The following is a 24357-nucleotide window of genomic DNA, read 5'->3' as shown; positions in this document are numbered from 1 at the left end:
ATATATATATATATATATATATATATATATATATATATATATATATATATATATATATATATATTGTGTGTGTGAGTTGTCTTGTATCATTGTTTTAAACTGAAGTATATTGTATCAAATCTGACTAAAATCTGAGCAAAACATGTAAACCCTACATTTATGAAGAAATAATAAAGACAGCCTTTACGAAAACTCAGAAATTATATTGTTTTTTCATAAATGTAAATTGCTTTGAAATGTATATATAATTTGATCTATATCTGTTTGATCTGATGACAAAATATAGTTTTTCTAAATTTGTGTTTTTATTTATTTATTTTATAAAAAACATTTCATTTTGCAAAAGTTATGGGATGTTCTGCTAATTGGGTGTGCTTTTCGTTTTACTGCTTTAGAGTTTTAAAGTTATTTTATCCCCTGCTACCTTTACCTGTTAATGAAAAATAAAATACCTTGCTTCTGATGCATAACATACAGAGAGATATACTGCAAATGGTTTGTGTTGCTAATAATAGTTGTCCTGGTTACTCAGTACACCAATTAAAACCCAGTAGTTTTCTGACCTGTAACTGGAACAGTCATATAATGGTATAGTTATTGGCTCTGCCTTAGTTTATTTTAAATAAGGCTAAAAAAGGTGGCAACGTTTCTGTCTAAATAATTGATTTTCTTCACATGGTTGAGGTTTAATTTAGATTTGTGGATGAAGAAATGAACTGTGTTCATTAATGATGGTCACTTTACCACACAGCTGAGTCTGTATTTAACATAAAATACTTTACACAATACCTCTACACACTGCTATATACTGTTCAGGAGTGTTTTAATGTGTTCAATGATTGTTCCAGATTCTCAAACTTTTAAAAAATAAATCCACAAAATCTTTTTAAAAATCGTGTATTATTATGAAACAATCTTTTTGAAATGATAAACTAACTGTTTTTACAGTCTTCGACACCTTCAGTTTTTTATTTAAAAGTTTAGGACAAGGAAAAGTATTACTGCATCTGAGTCTTATTTTTTGATTTTATTATATTTTTTAAAGTTAGATTTGTAGATACCGACGATCGTATTTAAATATTTAAAGCATTCAGTCATGTTTCTGCCCTGCTCATTCATCAAATGAGCTGATTAGCTGGTAGATGTTCAGTCTAATATAACTGTCTCTGTGTGTGTTTGTCTGCCTGTTATCAAAATATCTCATGAACCACTGGAAGGATTTTAATGAAACTAATCACTGGATGTACATCTACAACTGATTATCATTTGGAGTCAACTTGAGTCAAGATGGCCGCCACAGCTGACACTCGGGATCACAAAAATGACTGAAACTCAGTCAGTTTTACAGATATTAATATTTGTTGTGGAAGTAGCTGAGCATCATCCACAACACATACTTTGAGAGCTACACACTGTACAGGATTATTGCTTAAAACTTCTTTATTAACTGCTGGGGTCAACCCTGTTTGTCTGTTAGCAAAATATCTCATGAATCAGTGGACAAATTTGAATAAAAATCTCATAAAATAATTATTTAATATATACGTCTACACTTGATTGACTTTTGGAGTCTGCCCCATTCAGGATGGCCACCATAGCTATGAAAATGTGAGTATCATTATCAAAATTGATGTCTGTATCAAAATGCCAGTTCTGATGTGTACAGTTCAAACTTTCTGTGACTCGTTTAAACTTCAAATGATGTTTCTGCTGTAAAGCATGTAGGGGCTGGGTTTTCTCATTGGTTTGGCCAAAATCCCACTGATCACCATATAGTTTGGTTGTTGTTGTTACAAAGCCAACTCGATTTAAGATGGCCACACTATTCCCAGTTGAGCTGCACATATTTTAGATATTGTTAGATTGTTAGATTCCTAATTGTTGTTTAGTTCAACTTTAACTTTATCATGATTTCATTTAGATTATCTTAGCTACTATTTTGACTGTCTCAGCTCATGTTTAGATGTTTAGTTTCATGATTTTATTTAGATTAACTTATATTTCATTTAGATTATACATAATTGATGTTTTTACTTCTGTATCTCTTTATTGGATTATGATGTTTTTAGGATGTTTGATATGATGTTTTTATCTGTATTTGATTCTGTACCTGATTGTTGTTTCTGTGTTATAAAGCACTTTGAGTCGCCTTGTTGCGTAAAAGTGCTATATAAATAAATTTCACTTCACTACTGGCACCCTTAATAACTGAGAACAGCGCTGCATTCTTTCAAAAACATTTTATTGGCTTTCTATAAATATAACAATGCAGAACAAGGTTGCTCTATTTAACAAACCTTCAGATAGAAAAGTCCGCATAGGTCTACGAAGCTTTAACAAAGAGAACACCTTGGCAATAATAAGGCACAAACATGGACGAGTCTCAGTGGGAACGCCCGTTTTAAGGCTCCACTCCGACAACACAAAGTGTTCGTCTTCTGCTGCCGTGGTGTGGATGAAATGCAGGTGAAGGGAAGCAAAGCGGAAGTGGAAGGCAGAGCCTTTATTTTGTTTAACATGTTAAACTCCAGCAGCAGCTAAATCACTGTTGACACCACCGGCTCAAAGCGGCGGGGTGGTAACACCTCAGTGAGCCGGCTGAAACTCCAGCTGAAACTGCAAACATGTAGCTGAACATGAGGGTTTGTTGTGTTCCCGTTGATAACACCAAGTACGTTTCGTTACAGACGACAAAATAATAAATGTTAATGGCTAAACACTACTGAACACTTTGGCAAATAAAAGGAGAGAAAAAAAAAGTAATAAAAAGGCAAAAAAGGCTACATTTGTTACTTTTTATCCCTAAACAAGATGTAGATAAGAAAAGAAATATGCTTTTGAATATATTATACCTTTTCTTTTCACTTCATACATAACAAATGTAATGCATATATTAAATATATATCCTGACTTTTCTGTCATCATAATAAAAGCAGTTAACAGCAGTTAGTTCTCTACAATAGATTCCAGTTATATTTGCACAACAAGGAGTGAGATAAAAAAAAAAAAAACTCAAACCAAATGGGTTGTTATGCTTCTCATTTAAACTCGGAGCAAAAACTTATCTCATCATTCCCACACGCCAGGAATTCAGATTAATGTGTGTGTGTTTGTCAAAAGCATAAGAAATAGTTTACCAAATAAAACCAAGTAAAAACAAAAAAGAAAAGAAACTGAATGAAAACTGAACTTAGTTGGTGTAAAAAGTAGTTTTCATATTTTTGTCATTGTTGTTGAGAGTGACTTTCTGATCAGCAGCAGCTTGGAGGTTTGAAGTGGGGTCGTGTGGAGCTGTTACGACTAATCAGTATCTCACCTGTAGTAGAAGATGCTCAGAACGTTGTTAGTTTGGATTATCAGGCGGGGGTTTCTCGTGGTCGAGGAGCTAACGGCTTGTCAGACTGGGGGCCAGTTTCAGAGTGGGTTGGTGTCGTCTTAAAACGACTTCAGTCTCAAAAGATTTTAAAAAAGCCCTGTTTTTATACATCTTTACACTGTTGTCACTTTAAATTAAATGGTTAGTCACCTATATGTCAGTGGTTATTTCCACTCAACACTGAGTCTATAGTCTGTTACCTGTTTGTGTAAAATGTTTGTTGTAAAGCAAAATGTGTATATCATAAAATCTGGTATTTTACACTGACTTACTATTTTCAACTTTACTTTTATTCTGTTTAGCAACACAAGTTTCACTGCAGGTAACAAACCACAGACAGACTCATGTCTTCAGAAAAAATAACCATAAACCTCTATGGAACTAAAGGTTACTAGCTATTATTAGCACTAAAAGTCAATAACACTGTGTTTTTCTGCAGTCAAACACTGTAGCAACATGTTTTCCGATAAAAGGTTGTAAAGTATGCAACTGATAGTTTCACTTCTGATGCCCAAGTCAGCCATATTGAATTTGAAGATCAGGGCTGTCAGAGACCTCCAGCTTGGAGTCGAAGGTCCCGTTAATTATTTCAACTCTGAACTCCAAAATTCTGACTTCCAAGTACAAATGAAACGCACTTTAATCTGTGTTTCTTTAAACGGAGGTCATTCAGAGAGCTATTCACTGCAGATAAGATGCTGACTACTGGTAAAAAGCTCCACGGATCTCCACTTTAAGAAATCTGAACTGTCCTTTTTACGGGTTTCACCGCGGAAAGCACGCAGTAGGGCTACTTGCATATTTCAGAGTGAGGTATTGCTCCAGTTTTTACACTTCTTTCCAACACACTGTATAGTCTCACAAGTGCCAACGAAAAGCTCCAAAGGGCTCATTTCTCATCTTCTGCTATGTCCAAGAAAAAAAAAAAGAAAAAAGAAGAAAAGCCAAAAAAAACAAAAAAACAAAAAAAACAACAACACTTCACCCATGAGTTTATGCTCCATCACTGATATTTCTTCATCTGAAAGCGGCTCTCTCGCCCGTCATAAATAGGTTTAAGTGCATCTCAATCAAGCACAGTTTGGAGGATGAGAAATAAAGAAACGGGAGTGTTGCTGCAGGAGCGTTCAGAGGGGTGACCTAAAGCATCTGACTCATCTCATGAAGGTACAGTAAGAACAACAAAACAGTTCACTGAAAACACCAATGGAAAAAACAAACAAACTACAAAATAAAACTCAGGCGCTGCAGACAGACGTGTGCCTGTTCTTCTTGTTAACCCCACAGACTTGTTTTGTCGTAGAAGGCACAGCGGAAAGCACATGGTTGCATATATCATACGTAGGCGTAAGGCACGAGCAAAACGAGTCGTCAAACTGGAGTGTTGGGTTTTTAGGTCAGGAAATACGGGAGCTGTTCAAGTGATGGAGCGCCCCAGTTTGAACAGAAAGACATCTCTATTTTCTCTCTATATTTGTTCACCTTAAAAGACTCAAACAACTCAAAAACAACAATAAAAATATACACAACCTAGAAAACAAAAAACTATTCAGTCTTAGTCCCCGATCAGCACATTTTCTAAAGATGGGAAACATCTTCTGTGCACATGACGTACTTAAAGGCTTGTTGGCTAAAATGCTTTTTTTTCTCACTTCTTCTTTTTTTTTGTCCTCTAAAGAATCCGTTACAATAAGCTGGCAACGTAAAGATATCTGTTACTGAATGTTACCAGGACAAAAAGAAAGAGATATGAGATATTCACACCTAAAACCTTCATTTAAAACAACCAGAACACACAAAATAAAACCTAAAGAAAAAACAAAAACAAAACAATAAAGTACCGAACAAAGCAAACATATTCAACCAGCATGGACTGACAGCATCACCTACAGCATGTAAAACTAGCTACAATACTATGTATTAATAATAAAAAAAAGGAAAAGTATATCCAAAGAGAGTGGCGTCCTCTTTTATCAGTAGTCGCTGTTTAGTTTTTCTTCATTTAATGTACTTCTCTTTCTTTCGTTTGTACACTTTAGACAGTGTAAAGATCTGTTTCAGAGAACTAATGTCACCATAAAAGAAAAATAAAGAGAACATATAAAGAATAAAGCCTTAATTAGGAGTCTGCGCTTCATAAATACTTAAAAGTACCTTAAATGTTTCCGTTGCCATAGCAACAAATTGGCCGGGCGTACTTTGTCACGCTATTGAGAAGAAAACAGTGATGCTGTCTAACCGAGCCGGTCCAGGTTCTACTGAGGGTCGCAGCGACAGAAAGAAGGCGCCGCGTCGGTGTCTGCCACCGTCTGCAGGACTTAACATTTGCTACAACTTCATTTAGAGCTCAAGTGTCGGAGACGCTTCTGTGTTTGGGGGAGCGGACTCTGCTGAGGTTCAGTCAGTGGGCGCCTCTGGATCAGTAAGTCTGGTAGACGTCGTGGAGGGGCAGCTGGAAGGCAGCGGCGGGGAAGGCCTGCGGCACCGCGTAGCCGGCGTAGCCACCATAGGCCGCCGCCACGGCCGCGTTCTTCTGCAGGGCGGCCAGGGCGGCCGTGTTGGCGGTGTAGTTTGCAATGGGCACGTACCCAGCGCCGTACAGGCTGCTGGCTGCCGGGAGGCGCTGTACGTTGGGCGCCATGGCATAGACGGGAGTGATTGGGCGACCCTGGGTCATGGTGAGACAAAGAAAGGACATTCAGAACAGAATGTTACTACAAAAGTTACTTGATGCAGTCATAGTGTGAGAGTTTCAAAGTGCTAATCAGTGTTCTAGTGGACTGGCATAAATGAACAAAAATGTGCAACCATTAGTAGAAGAAACAAGGCGGTGCAGCCCCCTCTGGTGGTAGCTGAAGGGTATCGCAACTAACTCAAAGCTTTAAAATTTAAAATATTGCACAATAAACTGTAATGAAATAAATGTTGACTTTTATTTGTAAAATAAATGTTTGTGTTGTCTATAACAGGAACTTGGAGGAGGAGAAACATAAAAATACCACAGCTGCTAGCATTAGCATCTCAGCATGTCTACTTTGGTTTTGATTCCCTTGAGCTTATATTGGGTTCTGTAACACTTCCTTAAGCATATACTGATATTATGGACATGTCATTCTCCAGCTCGGTGCTTCTCTGTGCCAAAAGGCTCACCTGGAACGGTGGAGGGGTGGACACCGCAGGCAGGACCGAGGCAGCAGCAGCAGCAGCAGAGGCAGTGTTGTGTTCGGGGTGTTGCATGGCCAGAGGGTTGATAAGATGCTCCACGGTGTGCACTTTCCCCTCTTCCATCAGTTTGGTTGCGGGAGCAGCGCTGAACACTGGGTACTGTGCACCCAGGGCTGGCAATGCCACTGTACACACACCCACAGAGAGATAAAAAAAAAAATGAAAGTCTGGACAACAGAGAGGGCCACATCAGAGGATAGTAGAAGGAGGAACATGAGACCTGCAGCCATGCTCAAACATGCACACAGACATGGTTAGATCAGAAGGTAACGTCTACAGAAGAGTTACAGAAGGAAAATGAGAAGATGAAGGATACAATTAATGGAAAAGGGGAAAAATAAGTTACACAAACTGGTGTTGGGGTGTGATTTGGATTATGACGGTGCTCAGCCGTGGATTAACCCCCTTGTTCCAACACACACACATGCACGCACACACACACACACACACACACTGAAAATACAACATCAGTCATTATTTTAGATACACAAAAGTCTTTTCAGTCTGGAAGGGATCCTGTGAGCCTCCAAGGACTGGGACTAGAACTGATCACCAGATTTAGATTGGTTTGTTCCTGTAGGAACATCAGTGTTGGAAAACTGACCTGTGCTGATGACCAAATACACAACGCTAATAAAATCAGTGAACAATCTTCAAGTTTAATGATGATGTTGACAAAACATTTTAGTTTTGTAATAGCACTCAGAATTGGAGAAAAAAAAATAATGCCAGTGTTTGCATTTTAACTGTATTTCTTTTGTGCTGGGGAGAAATCTCTTTTTTTTTGCGCATAAATAAAAGAAAGTCAAGATTCACCCAGAACAACTAGGAAGAATATGATCTTTTCTCTCCAGAAAACAGCAATGTTCGTTCACATCTTGAATTTATTTTAGGGTCAATATGCATGGGTTAAACTATGTTGCTAAATTGTTGTTTTGTAGCTGTAATAAAAGGTTTACGCTGTAACAATGTAAAATCTTTCTAACCTTAAAGATGTGTACTTGACTTCCAAATGAAAATCAGAGATGCATGCCAATTCTTACAGTAACCATTTTAACTTCTAACTCGAAACATTTGTTAGGACTTGGCTAATTCACTAAAATGTCTTACCCCTGCCTCATCTGTCGACTGGACAGTTGTAATGGAAAGTCAAAGGTACAAAATGCACCCATCAGCAGCAGCGCTGTTTCATATTTACAGCACAATCCTTGGCTCGGGTTAGAATAAACCCACAAGTAGGATTCGAGGTTATGGTCTCTTTTGCCTAGAAGTCTAGGCAAAAGAGACTTGCCTAGTCTGAGCAGGGCCAAGAACAAAGTGGATTTTTCTCGTCCTAACCAAACTCCAGTCTCAAAAGTCTTATAGCAATTTATACTAATGCTATTTTTTTATAAATCTTTACGTCTTTATTAATTTCATAAATGCAAAATTTTGTAATAGAATTCTGTATTTTTTTTTTTTTGTTGCCAGCCCAAATAGTTCCTTCCTGCAGGAAGGTCATAAAACTTCCACCAAAAATCCTTTTCTAATGTGAAACTGCAACAGTGTTCACACGAATCGCCCTAAACGTTTTGAGGTTGAAGTTGTTTTAGAATAAAAACAGTCCACGTCCTCGCTCTGACTAGCCATTAGCTCGTCAATCTGGTGAGAAACAAACTCTTTTTGTCCAAACGGAGGCTGTTCAAAGAGCTATCTACTACAGGTAAGATAGTAACTGTTAATAATGTTTTCACAGGGCCACAGTTTAAACGATTTGATAGCAGAACACCAACCTGTGGGTTGTATTAAAGGTTTTAATCAAGTAATCTAAATGATCACATGTTATAAAGGATTTGAAATTTTCTTTTATTGTGCAACTCCAACTTTGTCATTGTGAGCGAACATAATATTATCTTCTTTCAGACTGCATTCTTCTGATTTATGTTCTTCTATGAGCTGACTTTCTATTTCTGTGTAATATGATGCTGTTTGCATCACTGCAGCTGCATTTCTTTCTGCATACAAGCAGAAAAAAATGAAAAAAACAAAACAAAAACAATGCCACATGTCATGATTTGACAAGTTATTTACAATTCATTCATCAGGTTCATCTTAATTGAATCAGCTATTATTTTAAATGAGTTTCATTTTTTTTTCCAAACTCTGGCATTATTCTCAAAGGTAATCAGAATAAAGTGGAAATAAAGATCATCTTTAGTCTGTGTGTTAGTGTTGCACTGCAGCTCTAGTTTGGACAGCAAATGTTAAATCCTAGCGAAGCAAATAGATTTCCAAAACCCTTTATTCTCCTCTTCATTTATATTTCAACTCTTTCTAATATATATATATATATATATATATATATATATTAAAAAAGAAGGAATTGTCCAGCATCTTTCAAAAGTCAAAATTAGAGCTGAGTGCACGTGTAACTGTAAAAGCATGTTAGTCGAATCCAGTTCAGATTTTTAGTACAGTGCTGTGTGGAAACAAACGTGAGTGTGGAGATACAACACTAGAAATGGCAAAAACTCAAATAGTTGTAATGAATTCTTTTAAAATGCCCTAACTTTATGTGATTTCTGATCAGGTAAGTTTTTATTCTGTTTTCTGGTCACGTAAAGGTAGATTTTGTTCTCACTGTTTTCAATGTAATACATGTCTTACTGTCCTTCCTCATTTGTATTACTATCCATTAAAAGAGGTGATAACCTCTGTAGCTCCACGTGTTCGTTCAACACAGCACTGCTTTTGATCTGAACAGCAGACAAGTCAATTTTGTGATGAGAAAGAGGGATAGAGTAAAGAGTGGCATTGGGCTGCTACTTTCTGGTCATGCTTGAACAGGCAGATGTTTTGCGTCGTCATTTGTTCAAACGCAGGAAGCCGTTTTGCCCATGACCATCCAGCAGCACCTCTCGTGCTGATTGACGAAAGGTTCCTCGAACCACACAGGACAGAGGTTTAGTAAGGAAATGGGAGATGGGCGAGGACGCAGACGACTACGCCCGTCTCACTGACTTGTGCCAGGTTTGATGCCAACCGGGTTGACGGAGGCAGCAAGCTCCAGACTGGGCATCAGTTCATAGGGCTTTTCGGGCTGTTTGGTCTTGCCCTCGTGGTAGCGACTGTAGATGCCACGACCGGCAGAGTAACCCCCGAGGTATGACCCCCGAGGTCCAGGGGTACGATTACCTGCAGCAGCACGACCACGACCTCTCACAGTACCTGCTTAAATACAATTACAGGGGTTCTGGTTTAGGACTTGGGCAAATTTCGTTGGGCTACAGCTTATTAAGTTGGGTTTTTGAACTTCTTTGGAAGTTCTTCTTATGTTTTATAATAACAGTCTGCTCGTGCAAGAAAGTTGCCTCTAATACTCCTATTAGTATTTTGCTCAGGAGGTAAATTGGAAGCGTTTGGGTGACATTTAGCCTCATCCCTGAGCATTTTTCCGAGTTTTTAAATCTTACAGACAGTCTACAGCACTGGAAAATGACACTACAGGACATTTATAGCTTTGATGGGAACCCTACAATGAAATGCAAGGAAATGCAAGGTGATATCACAGCAGGAAAAGATGGTGTTAGAAAATGTAAAGTTCATCACATGGCAAGAAAGCTCATTGTTCATTGAAAGATATGAGTATGGATGTGAGAGATTACCATTGTTCTGTATCATTGGGAATCCTTTGGAGAGAAAACCAAAACACAATGATTGTTGATAGTCAAAAAGATTTTCCTGCTCCCATCCAAGACCACATTTAATCAATCATTTAAGATAATAGGATTAGCATTCATTGGTCCATCATTTTTTTTTTCTTTCCTTTTTTTTGTCTTTGGCTTTCAAAATGTTTTCGATTTCAAGCCACAAATTCTCATCAAGGTAATGTTTTTCAAAACATCAAGCGCAATATTTTGCATGAAATCAGTACGATTTTGGTCATCACGAACATTAACAAAATCATTGTTTGGTTGACTTTTTCATAAATCATCGCCCTAATATCTCTTTCTTCTGACAACACGAAATCTTTGATCGAGTGCCTACTGCCACCAAGGTTTTTAAAACAGTTGGCTTTAAGAAAAACATTGTCTTCTGCAATGGATAATTTCGAAAGGAATAAAAAAGACAACTAAACAACTCTAACCTTTCACAAAGTAGTCCCTGTTGGGTCCAATGAGCGTGTTGTAAGGGTAGCCGTAGTAGGCCAGTGTGTAGGGGTCACACTGGTAAACGTAGTTCTGCTGAGGAGCTTCAGGAGTGGCAGCAGAGACGCCCCCCTTGGAGGCCTTCTGGCGAGAGTATTGCTCTTTATCTACCGGTTTGGCGAGCGTCACTTCAATGCAGGACCCTTCGATCTCCGTGCCGTTCAGGTGGTCCATTGCCAGCACGGCATCGTCTCGAGACGTGAAGTGGACAAACGCGTAGTCGCGGATTTTCTTCACGCGCTCTACGCACCCGTGGTTCCACTGGCTGAAGATCTGGCGAACGAACAAGGAAAGCGTAAGACCGCGTGGTTTGAATGAAGCCGTGCTGTTGTGCTTTAAGACGCTTACCTTCCTAATTGTCTCCTCGCTGGTCTCCATCATTAGATTCCGGACGTAGAGGATCTTCACCGTTTCCATCACGTCTTCGTCCACATCAATCTCTGGCTCGGCCCAGTCCACTGCGATTTGATGGCCCCACAGCTGGATGCGGCCAGGCATCAGCTTCCTGCGAGCCATGGCGGCAGCGCGATGTGACTCGTACTCCACGAAGGCAAAGCCGCGGTTCTTCATCTTGTCTGCGGCGCTGGCATAAACGATCACATCTAAGACGCCTTCCGTCACCTTGGAGACCTCCTCCAGGATCTCCTCACGCTTCTTGGTCTTGGGAATGCCACCGATGAAAAGCCGGCAGTTGTCCACGGAGGAGCAGACCCCCAGCAGCCGCCCAGGTCGCACCTCGTAGTTGTTGAGCTCCCGGACGGCCCTCTTGGCCTCGTGTTTCTGTGTGTACATCACGAACGCGTACCCTCGGTTCTTCCCGTCAAAGTCCATCATCAGACGCATCTCGTAGATACTCCCTACGGACTCAAACACGGGCACCAACTCGTCCTCATAAACATCTCGAGGGATCTTGCCAACAAAGATTTCACATCCTCGAGGAGGAGCTGGACCACTCCAACCTGGAGGGGGGCCGTATTTACGCTGACCATTCTCCTGCACCATAGTGTAGCCGGTGCGCTCCATCAAGGTCAGCAGCGCTGACTCGTTAGGAGCTCCCGCAACTCCCTCTGGGATGTTGTTCTGTCCTTGGAGAGAATGGTGGGAGGCACCGGAGGACTTGGAGGATTTGGAGGGGGCAGCGTTATTGCTCATGGTTGAGGAGGAAGCAGGATCTTCGGCTGTCATGCTGACAAAACCATCCAATCAGATCGGGGGCCCTGAAGACAAAAAGCAGAGGAGCAAATTTGTCAAACGATGTGAAACTGTGACACCTACGACTGCTGACAAAAGAGAGAAGACAAGAACAAGTAGGAGGACAAAAACTAAAAAAAAACTAAAATGGGGAATTGATTGAAAGACATTATTTCACCTATAAAGGTCAGGGAGAGAGCTGTTTGAGGTGTTGCAAAATGATTAACAGAGCACAAAGCATGCTAGATTATCTATCAAACTGGCTCGGACACATTATGTGACCTGAACACACAAATGGAACAGCATCTATAAATCCTCAGGACGCCTCTCCCCTATCAGTGCTTTTACAGCCTTGTTTTGTTGAGTCCCTCAGATCCCTCACTGACCTCTGACACCTATCAGCAAGCACGAAGGGCTGTAAACCCTGAAAACTCCAGCTCAAGGTTCGCTGTCTCCGACTCGATCACATGCTCAGTGTGTGTGTCTGTGTGTGCGTGTGTGTCAGAAAGACTGAGACAAGTTAGAGTTACGCTACATGAGAAAATATTTGGAAATATGCACAATAATTTTAACGTATTAACCTACCCTTCACAAACACACACACATTACAAGAGCATGTTGGACTTTGAACCATCTTATCAATACGAATGCGATAGGGCGTGTGTGTGTGTGTGTCCATTCATTAAGGAGTGCAGCCCTAAAAGAGCAACAGAGAACAATCAGAAATCGGCTTCGCAAGCATAAACCTCTTACTTTCTTATTTTCCAACACAGCCAGCATTCAGAGAGGAAAAGTCCACAGCGTTCAAAATCCCAGAAATCTCGTACAACCCTAAAGCAGCCAATCAAAGCCCGAACAGTAATGTCTTTTCATTAGACCAAATGATTTGCATGCCATTTTTAAAACATATTTACGTTTCTGCGAGTCAGGCAGGGATAATTTTCTGCATCATAGGGTTACCTGGGCTTTGGCAGAAACTCCACAAAGGTGAAACACTATAAAGCCGAGCCATCACGGTAACATGCACATTCATTTGACCTGACCCAATATCCAGATCTCCCACTCACTCTCCTACACACACACTCACACACACACACATGTTTATTTAGCAGTTCCTTCAAAGCTGGAGGGCTTTGAATGACCACAGTACAGAAGGAACAGAAGGAGTAAAACTACAAAAACAGTAGTTTAAAGGACAAAAATGAGACGTTTTAAATATTCTGTAAGGCAAAAATCCTTATATTTGTGGTCAAACCATTTGAGCTGTTTTGACAGGAAGATCAAATCGGAAACAAATAAACACAAGTCAGGCGCCGATGACACGAGCCAATATGAAAACTTACCTCTCACAGAACACGATATGAACACATATTACTGAATGTATGAAAAATCACTGTTTGACTCTGCTCACTGAGCCGTCTCATGCTGCTGTAAAAGGAAACACACATTGTCCCAGCAGCTTGCTCCATCTAAACACACCTGTCAAAACTTGTTTGTGTGTTCACTTCTCCCTCTGCCGCCCTCTCGTCCCTCCTCAAGGTGCGAGGAGCCGATGTGACTCCGGGTCTTATCAGCTCTGTCTTGTCAGTCTGATGACAAAGGGAGGGACGTATTTGGGAGCAGGAGCTACAGTATGTGATACTTTTTGTTTGTTTGTTTTTTTTTGTTGTTGTTTTTTTTCTGGGGATCTATTCGGAAATTTTAGTAGTTCCTCAAAATCATCTGCTTTCTTGTTCGGATCGTTTGGATATATTCCAAACTTCTTCATGGTCGACTGTGTCAGAAATAAAGCTAGAAACAGGAACAGTCAGTGCCAAGGCGCTGCATATCTGGAAAAAACCCCACAAGCAATTGTTGCAAAATTAAAGGCTGAGCATTCCTTGGAGGAATGCATATCACCCGCAGTCTTTCATGCCATGCTGTGTGTTGAGAAAGGAGTTGTAACCATTTTGGTCAAAGCTTAAAAGTAACATTATGCACAATCTCATGCTTTATTTCAAGATGTCATGCTCAAAGTATGTGCCGTGCTGTGAATGACTCTCAGCTACTAGAGATTATAGCTATTTTTGTGTTTGCTGAGGTTGATTAGCTATGATGACCATCTTGAATTGAGTTGACTTCATCATTTACATCCGATAATTACGTTCTGAAAGTTTCATAAAAATTAGTCAAGTGGTTCCTCAGATATTTTGCTAACAGACAGATAAAGTTGACTCCAACAGTTAATGCTAAAGTTTGAAGCAAAGATCTTGCAGAATGATTTGCACCTGAAGTATGTGTTGTAAAAAACTCTCAGCTACAACCACACCAAGCCGTAGCAAATTATTTGTAACACTGACTGAGTTATAGCCATTTTGGGGTTTTCTAAGGTCAGTTGGCTGCGGCGGACATCTTGAATGGGGTTGGGTCCAAAAGGTAATCATTTGTAGGTGAATGTCCAATGATTATTTCCTGAAAGTCTCAATAATATCTGTGCTTTGGCTCATGAGATATTTTGCTAACAGACAAACACTTGAACACACGTTGAAGACACGGGCAAAAAACATCATCATCCGTCTTTCACCTTTCCTTTCAGTCGGCAACAAAAGGAGCGGGCATCCAGCGCAATAAGGAAAAACGGGTCTCCGCGGCTCCCATCAACGGGAAAGCATTGACGTAGTCGGCGTTGGGTGCAGCGTGAGTTTGTGTCTTTGTGGGTAAAAGAGGCAAGGAGGAAACCTGAGGCGGGAGCAGGTAGATAATTAAACCCGGTGAAAGCAAATCGCAGCCTTTGTTCTGGGGATGTAAAGATTTACAGGTGATGACTGTGGCAGAAAGTTATGAGCGCTTATAGCTGTGATTTCTCTGCTCTGATTTCGACTGGTTGGTGGCCGACTGGTTAAACATAACCAGGGCTGGGAGCCAGGGTTCACCTGGTCAAAGGTCGTGAACTCACAGAGGAGCTAACGACTGAAACAAGTCGGTGTTGCAGCCGTTGCCATGGTGACCCCTCCCATTACCTTATGTTTATGATTGATAGAAGCGCCTGATTCTCTGCATATTAACCTGTGATTGGAAGCTGGATTGTTTTATGAGCGGACAAAAAGCCTTTATGGCCTTCCTGTTGGATTGCTTTCAGCACACTCAAATCGCCTCCTTTGAGTGAATTCCATCTTTCTTTCTTTCTCTTTTTTTTTTGTTCCCACATGCAAGAAAACGACCCTTGAGCAGCCCAGTTCCTCATCGCTCGAAAGAGGAAGAGCACTGCGTTTGACATGCTCTCGTACGTCTCGATGAGGAATCAGTGCTGCGACTGAGATATCTTCTCAGAATGCTTCAGATTAGTTCAGATGTTTACAAGCCAGCCAGTCTCCTACTTTACAAGAGCCAATCTAAGCGTGTGCAAGTTAGAAGGAACACATCCTGACAGTGATCTGTTGTATTTAGGAAAAAAACGGGCCAAAGGAAAGCATCATTTAGCTTCAAACACACACACACACATGTGGAGGCAAATGATTGGCAGGGTTCTCCCAGCAGCTTCTGAGTACAGTGTCACAAATCAGCAGAACAGGATCAACAAAACACTAACCGTAAGCCCCTATGCTGCTGTAGTTACACACAACACACAGCAACAGCAGCCGGGAGGCTTCAGTGACTCGTGCAAACCAGGTTCAGACCATCCTTCAGGTCTCTGGCTGGAGTTACGGGAGAAAACAAAGTCTGATCCTCATTCCATCCGAAGTCTCGGAGAAGTTGCCGTTCAAGGTCAAACAGATCCCCGCGCAGCAAAGACGAAGGCAGAGGGGGGAAGTGAGACTGGAACGGAGCGGCAGCCTTGAGAAAGATGTGTCACAGCAGAGGGATGGTGGTGGGAAAGAGAAGAGGAAGCAGAAGCAGAGAGCGGTCAGAGAGGAGGATATCTACCCCTGTGTTGCTCCGCAGCGCTCCGCCGCCTGGCCGCCTGCTCTGGGAGTGTTAGTCCACCTCCATAAGAGACAGGTACAGCAGGGCACAGAGTCCAGCCTCCTCTGCACTCACAAACACACACACACACACACACACACACACACACACTGAGCCAAAGCTGAAGCTATGAGAGCTAATGAAGGTGGAGCTAAAACAGGTACTTTTGTGAGAAGTGTGTGGGTGTGTGTGTGTGTGTGTGTGGGTGGATCCATAACTTTTTCAGAAAGTTATTTCTCCCAAATCTGAAAAGATTTCCATGATTTATTTTTGTTTTTGTTTTTGAATGCTCAAATGAGACTAATGTGGAAATTAAAGGAAAGTAAAGCCTCAGGTGTTTGGTGTGATTTTACTCGACTTTTTCTATGGTTTTTAAGTTTGTTTTCTTTAAACACAATGTATTTTCAAACCAAGCTTTCTGCATTGATGTGAAAGTTTATTTTCAGACATTTTGACACTTCCTGTAAGTGCACTGAGAGCATAGAAATCCCCCCAAAACTTCTTGAATTTGAATTAAAGGATTAATTAGAGCCAGCAGAGAGATTACTCTGCAGTATTTCACTGCAAGCTGAAACTCCAATTAAACTGTTTATTTTCCACCCTGACTTCTTATTTCTTTCCATTTGGGCAGTTAAAATGTAATCATATAAAAGAATGATCATTATCCTGCAGAACTAAATAACTCCTGACACTGATGAATCCGTGCTCCTTCCCCTCCAACTCATGAGACAGAGCAGGTGATGTTTGTGAACAGAGGGGTGCATGGTGGGAAATGCAGTCTTATCAGCCGAGCGAGGGTTTTTCTGCTGAGAGAGGCAGAAGTGGGAGAACAGGGCAGGAAATTTTCAAAACCTCGACGTTTGACTACTTCCTCATGTTTGTGTCACAGAGAAAGGACGTTTGGAAACTCTGACCGGGAGTAAGGGATTTATGTTGTGTCAGCACACAACTGTCTGTGTGTGTGTGTGTGTGTGTTTTGTACATAACAACGAAGAACATGTTCCTCGTGCAGCTTAACTTAAGCAAACAGCACACACCTTCCTGCGCAGTCAAGAGGGCAGATAGAGAGACAGAAACCAGCCGAACGAGAGGCGAGGGCTCGGGTTCTGAAGGGGTTCTGCCTGAAAACTCCCCGAAACCAACGGAGCAAGGAGAAAAGAGAGAATTTAAAAAAAAAAAGTGTTTAGTTCCAGTCTCTACTGAAACCCCTTCGCTTCTACAAAACCAAGCCGACATGGACCAGTGATGAATGGACAACAAACAGATTGAAGTGCAGACAAAAGAGACAAAAAAAAAGGCAAATGAATAACTGTGACAGTCAAACATGCAAACGTTGGAAAAAGGTTGGGCCTATAAATAGGGCTGGGTAGAAAAATGTAACCCGGGTTATGTAATCTGGATACAACACAATGACAAACGAAGACCAAAGAACTGGCTTTGACTCTGCCTCATATAAAGCTAGGACGCTTCTACTGGAACAGGGGACGCTATGGGGAGACGTCAAACTGGCACAGCGAGGAAAACCAGAAAAGAGCAATACCTGTAGCTACACAGTCAGAACATTAAGATGTGAGAGCTACAAGAACATGCTTTATGTTGGAGAACACAAACAGCAGGCCTTTATACGGTTCTGGTGAAGCTAACTAGATCTGATCAAATATTAAACTATAGTTAATGTGTTTTTTATAATAATATTTGTCATATATTAAAAATAACTTGTATGATAATGTTTATAGACGTGAGGTGTGTGTGTGTGTGTGTTTGTTTTCATGGACATTAATTGTTGGGCTTGAGTGTAAAATCTATCGAAATGAGACAGGCTGAGGAGGAGAGTCTGTAAAGTCGGGTTTTGATCCGTAAGCCCAAGAGGTCAGTCCAAATCAAAGATTAACTGTCAGTCATTAGTGCGAGCCAATCAGGACCCTGGAAGGCCTCGGGTGTTCCGCTCGCTGCACAGCAGAACCGTCAACCCAATCAGGTCAGCGGTTAACGGTTAAACCTCTCAGTGAGACGGAGGAGATGGACTACAAAACAAAACAAAAACAACAAAAAAAAAACGCTTAATCCAGTCCCCTTCAGTCGCAAGATGTGGCCACAAAATCGTCACCGAAGCGCGGCTCATTCCGCTCACGCCTTCCTCTCTGGGCTACTTTGGCTTCAGTTCAGATCATAAATCTAACCAGGAGCGTCGGGGGACGAGCCTGGGTTTCTCAACTTGTTTGTGGCGCTTGACCTGGTCTTTCTTTTCCCCTCAAATCCTAAAATTGTATTTTCAACCTTAAGATGTGTTCAAAATGAGCCGACAGACTGACGGGTGTTCATGTTGATTACAGCAACATGACACATCAGGGCGTTCTCATGTGCTCTTAGGACTGTTAAAGGGACAGATCGGATCTTTTAAAGAGGGGTTCTGTGGAAAAGTTAGGAACAGGTAATATCTTACCTGTTGTGGATAGCTCTTTGGACGACCTCAGTTTGGAGAAATCGAGTTTAAATCTGACTGGATTGGCGAGCTAAAAGGTATTTTGCGTTACAAAGCAATTCAGATAGAAACATGATTATATTCCTGCAGGAAGTACCCAAGGCAGCACCGGAAGTGCTACAGCTAGCTGCTGCTGTCACTGTCTGTGCTTGCTAAGAACCTATAAAATCCTGTGTAAATAAATGTGTAAAAAAGAAGTGCAAACATGTATAAAATAACATTTTCATGAGACTCTATGAGATTTTTTTTAACCGGACTAGTTTTAAGACAGCCATTTTGGGCTTGGCCCCGCTCGGACTAGCCATCAGCTCATGAGCTGAGTCACAATTAAACTGTTTCTCCAAACTGAGGTCATTTAAAGCCCTGTCTGCAGCAGGTAAGATGTTATTTGTTCATAAGGCTTCGGCACAGCTCGAGACAGAAGTGGAAGTTTACAGCACAAAGGAACAGAAGAACGATTGTCGAATCTGTTCTGTTTTATGGGATTTGCTGACAACAAAGGGACAAGAATGTTATCAGATTTTTTTTTCTTTCTTTCTTTCTTCCTTTAAACTAATTATCAAGGGACTCTTTCTGTTCTGGGCTCGCTCGTTGACCACAATCGGTCTTTGATCACGACGGCAGGCCCCTCTCCACGCGTTAAACGCCGTCTGACCGCCGCTTCGCCCTGCGCGTTTAAACTGGAGCACAAATCAGGAGTAATCATTGCAGAGCAGGGAGAGCAGATAGCGCCCCGCAGACTTTGGTAAATATCTCAGATAAGCCAGTTCCTTAGAAAGGCCAGGGCCGGTCGGACACACACCGACGCGCTCTCCTGCGCTATCTGTGCGCACTGCTGATCCCAGGGCCGCGCTAGAATCTGCTAATTGGGTAAAACAATGAATAAAGTCAGCCGTAAAGCGGCAGCGGTAATCAGTGTTTTAGTTAAAGAGCCTGCGGGGCTGAAAAATGATGAGTCACCCATTCAAGTCAATGAGCAGCAGGTCACAGGACCGGCACTTCTGTTGTTTATTTACTGCAGAACCATACGACCTCTTGATGTGGCTCGGGCTGCAGTGAGTTTTCCTCGAAGCGGTTCCTCCCCGACAGACGTGGAATCCGACTCAAGGGTCCTAAAGAGGCTCTCGGTGCGTTTAAGTGCTTTGTTGTTTCAGGCAGTTCTCACAACCTGACACACTTTGAGGATTCACTCGCTCACACCGTGTTTGTTCTGGGACAGGGGTGTCAAACTCCAGGCCTCGAGGTCCGCTGTCCTGGTAGTTTTAGGTTTTTCTGCTCCGACACACCTGATTCAAATGGTTTAAACACCTCCTCACCAAATCATCGAGTTCCCCAGGAGCACGGCAACGACTCATCCATTTAAAGCAGGTGTTTTAAAGCAAGAACACGTCTAGAACATGCGGGACAGCGGCCCCCAAGGAACGGAGTTTGACTCCCCTGTTTTAGGAGAACCTCAGTCTCTTGTCTCGGTTATTAGTCTCATCGAAAAGAACGTAACTAAGAAAGGTGTCTTTTTCTGCAGCTCTCCAAGTGAACCGCGCGCGAATGAACCAAAGCAACTCCACAAGAGAGAAGTGAGCACCGCCGGCCGCACTCTCGGGACACGTGACGCCCGCGTGAAGTGGAACTTCCACTGTCAGCGCCTTTCACTGAATGGAGAGTTTAGCCAAGAAGGAATCTGCATTACCTGCAGAGTTATTATCACCCGCCGCCATGAAAGACCAGCGACCATGGACTTGCCTGGTTGTTAGTCTGTCTGTTAGCAAAATATCTCATGAACCACTGGATGAATTTAATTGAAACTCTCAGATAATAATCACTGGATGTACCACTACAACTCATTAACTGTTGGAGTCAGCTCGATTGAAGATGATTTCCACAGCTTATCTAATTTACCAAACACAATAATGTTTAAAACTTAGTTTCACAGATATTAAGCTAAAATTTGGTGCCATTGTAGCTGAGTGTCATCTCCAACACATACTTTGAGCTCTAACAGATTACCTAAGATCTTTGTTTAAAACTGTGGCATTACCTGTCAGAGTGCACCTTGTATGTCTGTTAGCAAAATATCTGATGAACCAGCAAACAGATTTTAATAAAACTCTCAGAATGTAGTCAATGGATGTACATCTACAAAGGATTAGCTTTTGGAGTCCACCTGATTCAAGATGGTAGTCAGAGCCAGTCGACTTTGCATAACACATAAGTAGGTATAACTCGGTCATTTTTACAGATATTGAGCTAAAATTTGAGTCATTCCTCTTACATATTCAGCAAGAGCTTTGTTTCAAATGATGGCATGCAATGTGATGGGGGATATTCATCCCTTCAAGAAATGCTAGGCCTTTAACGTACATTTGTATCCACACTGCAGCAAACTATTAAAAATGTGAATCTTTTCATGTTTGTCCCTTATTTCTGCTCTCAGCTGGTCTGGTTCTTCTACACCTTGCTGCTGTTTTCTGTCGTTCTGATCCATGTACCTGTCACCGTCATTCCTCTCGCTCACCCAAGCTGAAAGACTGGCAGCACGGAGGGGGGAGGGAGGAAGGACCGTGGAAGGGGATGAAATTAGGGGAAAACGAGAGCGTGTGTCGAGGGGACAGAGGAGTGAGAGGGGGCTCGCGAAAAAAAGAAAAAAAAAGAAGAAGGAGGAAACAAGGGGGACCAAACACTGAAACTGGCCTGAAGAATTTCAGGTCAGGCGGAGTGTGTAACTTCACCACTCAGGGATGATTCCAGTTCATTTAATCCAACTCCCCTCACAACACACACACACACACACACACACACACAACCTGCCTCCAGGACCTTCACATTTATACCAAACGTCACCACAATCTGAGTCAAGGATTTAAGACAATATTACCAAGAGTTGCCGTCAGCAGCACTGAGAGCCATCAAAGTTCCAAACAGCCGAGCCGAGCGTTCGAACACACACACACACACACACACACACACACAGATTCATCACTAATCAGAAAGCTGCTTCAAGCTTTTGGGGTTTCGCTTCCTTGGACAAACACATTCCTCCGGGTAATCAGCCAGCCCGCTCAAGGCCAAAGCTGACATTGTTTCAAACAATTACTCCAAATGTTGACTGTGTGATAAAAGGCTTCAGTGACTCGTGTGTGCCGTGTGTGTTCATATGTGTGTGTGTGTGTCGGACGGGAGAGCAACTTAGCCACAGGTAGCGAATACTCGCAGGGGTGAGTCAGCTTTCGGGTGCTTTCGCCGCACTTCTTTTAAATGATTATGTTGTGTCTCTTGAATAGAATGAATGTTTTGCAAAAACGAGAAAATAAAAAATGTTAAAAAACAAAGTTGTTATAAGCAGAAACTTCTTTTTCTGTTGTTAAAGACAACATTTTAGCTTGATTAGACCCAGTAGAGAAATCACTACAATCAGTTCTGTTTGCACTTTGAAACAATTCATAGATATTATGTTTCTAATTTTAAAGGGATAGTTCAGATCTTTTGAAGTGCAGTTCTGTGAAAAGGTTATGAACAGTTAATACCCTACCTGTTGTAGATACCTCTAAACAAACTCAGCTTGGAGAAATAGAGTTAGTCTAAGCAGGGCCAAGACCAATATGGACTGCTGCTGTCTCCATTTTGGTCTTGGTCCTGCTTGGACTAGCCTTTAGCTCCTCAGTCTGGGGAGAATAAAACTCAAACTGAGGTATTTCAAAGAGCTATCTACAACAGGTAAGATGTTAATAACCTTTCTGGAAAACCTCACTTCCAAAGATCTGATCTAACCTTTTAGGTTATCCTCATTCTCACTCTTTCTGAAGATTTTCCTCCATACTGACTCCAACGTGCACTTAAAGTACACTCCTGGTGTGAATTAGGGACTATTTAAAGCTACAAAACCAGCTGAGAGCCTGTAACAGTTTTATCTAAGCACCTTTTCAGGCTTTACAAATGAGCTAACCTCCGTACACACTTGGGTCCACCCTGTTGACAAACACGGCAAATCAAGTCGGCGTCCGAAAGCAGCTCATTTCTGCACGTCTGTTTTTTAACGAAGCCTTTAACAAAGGGGGCCCAAATCCTGAAAGAGCCTGTTTATTTTTGCTCCGCATTTCTGTCTTTTTGGCATTGATTGTGACTCAACTAAATGAGATCCAGATCACATGTACACACACACACACACACACACAAAACAAACACCTCACCTCACCGGGGCAAAAGTCCACATTTTACATGAACAAGAACCCGGAAGTATGCAGGTGATACCAGCTTCTCTGTGCAGTCGCTGAAGCGTTCATTTCAATCCCCCACCCTGAACACACACGTAACCCTACAGTGTCATGCCACTCCACTGGTTCCACTGGTTTCACTCTGAGGACACACTCCTTCATCTGTGTTCTCATCTGCGCTTTCAGAGTTTTTTTTTTTTTTTCTTGGCAGTCTGTGTGGCTCGGCTGAGGTGGTAGAACAGGCAAGTCTGGCTCCCGAGAAGCAAGAAGGTGAATTTCTTCCATCGGAGCGGAAGAACAAAAAACATGTGACTAAACACTATCTAAAAATAGAGGGGTCAAGGGTCAGAGACAGGTGTTACAGGAAAGTCTGAGCATTTCTTATAAAGAAGTCCGACAGATTTAAAGCGTAATCTGATTTCAAACAAGAAAAAAGAAAAAAACAAGTTAAACAAGAACAGACTAGTTGTTTTGTTGTTGTTCTTTGTTTGTTTTTCAGGTTGTGAGACCCTCAAAGAGCCAGTTCAAGGTTTACCTGTGTCCCGGCGCAGATACTGGCGAACAGGCCGAGGAGAGGCGCTCTGTGTGTTTCACCTGTAGTGGTCAGCTCACCCCTGTCTAAAGCTGTCTCTATCCATCCACACACCTTTGGTGTTGACAGGCTGCGGCAGAGTGTGGAGGCAAGCAAAGGTGGATTGCTGTTTACTCACTCTGAGCGGCCACGAGAGGAGAGGTGGGGCCACTCGGCACAGGTAACCCCCCCACCTTCTCGCTCCCTCCTTGAATCGTTGTATTGCTCGCCTGATAAGGAATCAGAAGGTAAAGGTCGAAAGGGCAGAGGGTGTGACGGACATGAAGCAGGAAGAAGTCAGGAGGGCGGCCATGATCCCTTCTTCCAACTAAAACACTAAGAAATGTCTTGACTTTTAACTGATTAACCCTCAGTTTGAAGCAATCCATCCAAAAGCTGGAAAGATATTTATTTCATAATAGTAACCAGGATTTTACAGACTTTTTAGTAGTTACCATTTTGCTAGTTTAGCTTTTAGCAACGCTTTTACTGCTTATAACTTTTAGCTAGTGTTTTGCTACTTTAAGCTTTTAGCTGGTTCTGCTTCTGCTTTAGCCTTTATCAAATTCACCCTCAGTTTTAACCAATCTGACCAATAATTGAAATATATATATATACCAGTAACCAGGATTTGACCGGTTGCACCTGGCAAAAGACAAGGTCACAGGGGTCAGCAGTACAGAATGGTGTACTGTGTCACATTTTGTAAAATAAAAATAAAAGTCAAATAAAATAAAAGATCGTCCAAGATTAATTCAAAATGCAGTCATGTCCACAGAACATGCTTCAGCTTTGTATTAAATGAATGCAGCTGCAAATAAAATCAGAATGCAATGATTGGACATCTTTTAAATTATATTTGAAGGAAAATGAAAGTGTCATTGTATGAAATCGTACAAACACATTCTGTTTTTCTTTCACAAACATACACCGTACTTACTCTAAATTTGAAGGAAAAGTTTAGAAAAGACGCAACAGGCAGCCAAAAAAAAAAACCCAAACCATGATGCTATGCTAAGAAAACAAAAACAGAAGAAAATGTATGGCAACAACACACCTTAAATACTGGCTACATGAAGGGCACACATGGTTTTTGCAATCAAACTACTTTGTGATATTTCCAGCTGTTCATAAGATGGCTATGATATTTGGGTTTTGAAACTTTAATACTCTTC

At 41.5% G+C, this 24357-nt stretch overlaps 1 protein-coding gene across 15 annotated transcripts in view; it reads right to left on the bottom strand.

Moving 5' to 3' along the window:
- Positions 1-2225: 2225 nt before the first annotated feature.
- The window catches only part of rbm47 (RNA binding motif protein 47), a 38593-nt gene continuing 16461 nt past the window's right edge, over positions 2226-24357 (bottom strand). For 7 of the 15 annotated variants that reach the window (XM_037974711.1, XM_017406892.3, XM_017406900.3 and 4 more), the window contains 6 exons: positions 11137-12005; positions 10728-11061; positions 10246-10269; positions 9602-9811; positions 6527-6726; positions 2226-6044 (listed from right to left, as the gene is read on the bottom strand). In XM_037974711.1, the coding sequence (XP_037830639.1) occupies positions 5796-6044; positions 6527-6726; positions 9602-9811; positions 10246-10269; positions 10728-11061; positions 11137-11973 (1854 nt within the window). In that variant the 5' untranslated portion in view covers positions 11974-12005 and the 3' untranslated portion in view covers positions 2226-5795. Of the gene's footprint in view, positions 6045-6526; positions 6727-9601; positions 9812-10245; positions 10270-10727; positions 11062-11136; positions 12006-15547; positions 15685-15882; positions 16014-23146; positions 23291-24357 lie in introns of those variants that run through there. The other 8 variants (XM_017406932.3, XM_017406940.3, XM_025004273.2 and 5 more) reach the window with 8 other exon arrangements.

Source organism: Kryptolebias marmoratus, linkage group LG3, assembly GCF_001649575.2.
Source record: "Kryptolebias marmoratus isolate JLee-2015 linkage group LG3, ASM164957v2, whole genome shotgun sequence".
In the NCBI taxonomy this organism is placed as follows: domain Eukaryota; kingdom Metazoa; phylum Chordata; class Actinopteri; order Cyprinodontiformes; family Rivulidae; genus Kryptolebias; species Kryptolebias marmoratus.
This window is presented reverse-complemented; position numbering and strand designations above follow the sequence as displayed.